The sequence below is a fragment of the Sinocyclocheilus rhinocerous genome, unplaced genomic scaffold (assembly GCF_001515625.1).
Source record: "Sinocyclocheilus rhinocerous isolate Xijiao unplaced genomic scaffold, SAMN03320098_v1.1 scaffold115, whole genome shotgun sequence".
Lineage (NCBI taxonomy): Eukaryota > Metazoa > Chordata > Actinopteri > Cypriniformes > Cyprinidae > Sinocyclocheilus > Sinocyclocheilus rhinocerous.
The window spans coordinates 2,985,460-2,990,250 of NW_015650001.1; the positions used below are offsets into that span (position 1 = coordinate 2,985,460).

A 4,791-nucleotide genomic window follows, 5' to 3' on the forward strand; every position below is an offset into this window, starting at 1 on the left:
CAAACATCTGTGTGTGTGTGTGTGTGTGTGTGTGTGTGTGTGTGTGTGTGTGTCTGTGCATTTGAGCCTGTACATTGTTTCAAGACATCCATCTCCTGACTCCACCCCCAATAAAAAAGCAGCTTTATCGATCCAAAGCAGCTCTATTTCCTCCAAGTGTCTAAGCTTATCAAAACATCCTCCTCTCACAGATGCCACATTCTATTCTGCTCATGCATTTTGCTCTGTCTCTCCATGCATCTTTCGCTATCTCTCTTTTTTCATCTCTCCATGTCTTTCTCTATGCAGGCCCTGTATCCGAGCCCAGAGGAGGGCTGGCAGATCTACAGCTCGGCACAGGACGCAGATGGGAAATGTATCTGCACAGTTGTGGCTCCAGCACAAAACATGTGTAATCGAGACCCACGCAGCAGACAGCTCCGTCAGCTTATGGAGAAGGTGACATTCGTCTCTTACATGCACAATAACCTAAATAACACACGCTTGTCAAGAGCAAATCCTAGCTGAGTAATATTTTGTACATATATTACACAGTCATTAAACATGGATCCCAAACATTGCATAATACTGTTCCCCATTAGAGAAAGTTTGTGAAAGTACATGATGCAAACAACCGCCTAAAAGAGGACGCGTCCTAAATACTGCTGTGAAATTGAATTCATTCAGCTGGTACAGCCGGTAGGATGGGTTTTTTTTTGTACTAATCGTGCTCATTAGACTAAGACCAGGCAAAGAACAACTGAAAAAAAGTGTAAAGTACCTCCTAAATCAGGAAATGGAGCACTCAATGCACAGAGCTTTACTAAAAGCCTCAGATTCACATAGACAGCCTGTTTGAGAGCAGAAAAATGAAAATTTTGCCTCCACATGTTGGATGTTAATGATGACAGAATGTCTTTCAAACTCTGTGTCATACATTTCTTTCACCTGTGGAACAGAAAAGACTCTATTAAACACTACTGACCACATACAGACTTTGTGTGAAGTAAAAAGGAAAGAGATGTAAAGCCCTGTTAAAAAGACTATCTTAGATTAGCATGCATTTCCATGCTGGTTCAGACTGGATTTTGCTGGCAAGTGGGGATTTTGTGCTAGTCTGTTTGGTGGAACTCAACCTTGTTAACATAGCTGATGAAGCTGGTCAATCAGTTGCAGTATCCAACACACAACATAGCCTCGTTCTTTTCCATATGTAGTGTGAGGGAAAGAATTTGAAATATAAAAAGAAATCAAGGAGAGAGAGAGAGAGATGTTTTGCTACAGAGAAACGGCTGGGTATTGAGACTGCTGATATGCACAGTTCAATCGATTGGCAGTTAAATGCAGAGTGTCGGCATAAATAGAGTGTTAGACTCTCAGCCAGTTGACTGGCCCCCATTTCCTCCTTCCTCACCAAGCCCTCAGTGGTTTCCAGCCTCATCTGTGAACAGCAACCCATTAAGAACCACACGTCCCCATCAACATCACGCTCACTGAATCAGAGAGAGCTTTGGAATCACACTACAATGGGAAGCAGCTGTTTGACTAGCTAATGAGCACAGCTGATGGAGGCAGAGATGAAGAGAGAAGCAGAGAAATAGAGGCTGAAATTAAAGCAGTTTGGAGAGGGATTCCTGAGAAGACAAATTTGGGACTCCAGACAGAGTGAGTCAATAAGGCACATGACTCACAGTCAAGCCAATCTTCCACAATATAACTCTGCCTCAAATTCTGCCACAATCTCTGCCTTACAGGAATAGTTCACCCAAAAATTCTGCCATCATTTAATGAGCCCTAATGTCGTTTGAAACTGTACATTAAGACATTTTGAAGAACGCCTCAGCTGTTTTTGTCTGAAAGTCATTGGGGTCCAAAACTTTTAAGCTCCAAAAAGGACATAAGGGTAACAAAATTCTGGTCTTCTGAAGCAATACAATCCCTTAAATTAAAAGATTAAAATGTAAGGCTTTATTCACTCTCAAATCAAATCAAAACAATGATTAACACAAGCGTACACAAACTAAATCAAATAGGAACCTTAAACGTCAACTAACATCAACTTGGTTAAGTCACTTGTCCAGATGTCATTGATGTTCGAAATTTGTCACCATATATGTTGTGAGAGGGAATATAGGATCAATCTGTTTATCATACAAAGTGATAGTGAATTTTAATTTTTGAGTGAACTATCCCTTTAAATCCTACCACAAATGCTATCTTAAATCCTGCCTTGCCCCTCTGTCAGGGTCTAAACAACACCTTATCTACAATCATACGGCAACATAACTCATCCACTCAGACAATAAAATGTGTGTGTGGCTAAGCCAGCAGCTGAGGCACTAATGCTCCTGCCTAATAAAACAGAGACTAATGAGGACACCTGGGTCAGTCCTTCTCTGAGAAAGATGTGTTCAGAATTAAACTACCACCACCCAGCCTCTTGTGTGTGTGTGAGAGCGTGTATATGCTCAGTCCTCCTGCGACAAGCGACATGCATGACAAACAATAACTGAATGCAGAGTGAATATGTGATCCCACCTAACCCTTGCCCAAGTCCAAACATCCACAATCCTCCGCGCTAAGTGTGACCATTGGGTCTGACAGCTATGCAGATCAGCTAATTAGACAAGAGACCTCATGCACATCAGTGTGGACATGAGGAGAATCCCAGCATGCAATCCGTGTCCTTTTCGATTCTCTTAAGAGCAGCCAGGAGGAGGGTGTGTGAATGTCTATGTGCGTGTATGTGGCCTCTGGGAGTATGTGGGAGTATATTGGAGCTAGTAAGGTGTGTGTGCTGATCAGAAATCACGTTCCCATCGCCTGTGTGTTGATGTGGGCAAGATGCTCAGTGGGTGGTCTGAATATGTATGATGGCTGATTTGAACTACAACAAATTGAAGGCGTCATACTGTTGTGTCCTCAAAAAAACATGCCCTGATGCATCACACTGTTTTGACTTTGTGTTTTGTGGTATTTAACAGGTTCAGAATATCACTCAATCCATGGAGGTGCTAGATCTGAGGACGTACAGAGACCTGCAGTATGTGAGAGACACAGAGAACCTCATGAAAACAGTGGACGGCAAACTGAAGACTGCCTCTGAAAATCCACGCAGCCTCAACCTCAAGAGTTTTCAGGTACTGAAGCATATCCAGCCTAAACAAAATGACTTTAAAAAACAAAGCGAATTAGGTGTGCCCTTTCCTCTCACAACGCCTACACTCACCCATTGTCATTGTTATTAAAATATGTTTCAGATTGAGTAGAACAAGGAGAACTTGCAGAGATTTCAGGAGACTATTCTTAGATTATGTAGGGAAGGGGTCAATCAGTCAATAAAAAAGGTAAAAACTAAAAGGATTTTTAAAATTAAGAAAAAATCTCAGAACAAATGTACAACTGGCTTGATGCTGGATCTCAAGAATGTCAAAACTACCTGAAACATCTAGAAGGCTATTCAAATCAAGGACATCTGAATACACCATCAATTCAAAGCACCAAAGTGAAGGTTATTGCAACAGTGCTTCTCAGCCTGCAAACCAGTGACAGTCAGCATGGGAGGTGGTTGTGCTAACAAGGTAAAACCTTTAGCATCAGTCACAAGTGCGCCTCTTGTGGTCAGGGGAGTAAGTTTACTCCATAGCATTTACCAGCTGGACTCCATGATTCACCCCCTATCCGGGTCATGGCACCAGTGCAACTGGTTCCACTTGGCCTGTTCCAAGCAAGGCTCGAACCCGGTGACAGCCAGCATGGGAGGTGGGTGTGCTAACAAAGAAACAGCCTTTAACATCAGTCGAAAGTGCGCCTCTTGTGGTCAGGGGAGTAAGTTAACTCCACAGCCTTTACCAGCTGGACTCCATTAGATTCACCCCCTATCTGGGTCATGGCACCAGTGCAAACAGTTTCGCTTGGCCCGTTCTGAGCAAGGCTTGAACCCGGTGACAGACAGCATGGGAGGTGAGCTCGCTAAAAAGGACACTAAAGACTGCAGCCTCTAGTGCCAGTCACTAGTGCGCCTCTTGAGGTCAGGGGAGTGGGTTTTACTGCACAGCCTTTAGCAGCAAGCCTCCAGTACATTACCCTTTGAATAATAATTAGGTAACATGACTGGAAATTGAGCAACATCAGTGCATGCTAAATAGTATTCACAGGCTCTTTATTTTTATATAGTGACATCACAACCTGCCCACCTCCAGACGCTCTACTCTAAAACTCTTTCCGCCGCCTCTGCCCCTACATGAAATAGACACTGACACTAACCTTCAATACCTCTGATTTTTGTGTTTAATTGAGACATACCAAAAGGTCCTCTGAGAGAATTCAAATGCACCTCAATTATTAATACCTAGAACTTGGAGCTTGTTTCAGTAATGAGTGTGTGTGCGTGCATACAAAAGGTTACGCTTTTTTTTTCTTTTTAGCTAGCAGCTGCTTTCCCAAAGGCTAAGATTCAGAGCCTTTTATTATTAAAGCTTTTTATCCCTTGAATACGAGAGTGTGCTTGTAGCCCTGCACGATCTCAGAATAGTAGAAGGACTCACTACCAATATACAGAGGGCTAAACGGAAGAGCACACTTTAAGATGAGTAACATGTAGCCGCCTGCTAAAGAGAGTAAAATGGAAGCCACAGACACTCCTCCCAAGGGTATCACTATCATTCAAAACGCACCACCACCACTTACCCATCTACCCCACTCTGCTGCGGTGTGAGTCATCTCACCAAACGCTGCATAGAAAATTATTCCAAAATGTTCCAGAAATCATTCCTCATCTATCGATACATGTTCAAAGCACCATAATCTTCC

At 42.9% G+C, this 4,791-nt stretch overlaps 1 protein-coding gene across 3 annotated transcripts in view; it reads left to right on the forward strand.

Annotated features, from left to right (window-relative positions):
- The window catches only part of olfm2a (olfactomedin 2a), a 72,817-nt gene that overhangs the window by 60,688 nt on the left and 7,338 nt on the right, over positions 1 to 4,791 (forward strand). For all 3 annotated transcript variants that reach the window (XM_016516233.1, XM_016516234.1, XM_016516232.1), the window contains exons 2-3: positions 289 to 438; positions 2,964 to 3,119. In XM_016516233.1, the coding sequence (XP_016371719.1) occupies positions 289 to 438; positions 2,964 to 3,119 (306 nt within the window). The remainder of the gene's footprint in view (positions 1 to 288; positions 439 to 2,963; positions 3,120 to 4,791) is intronic.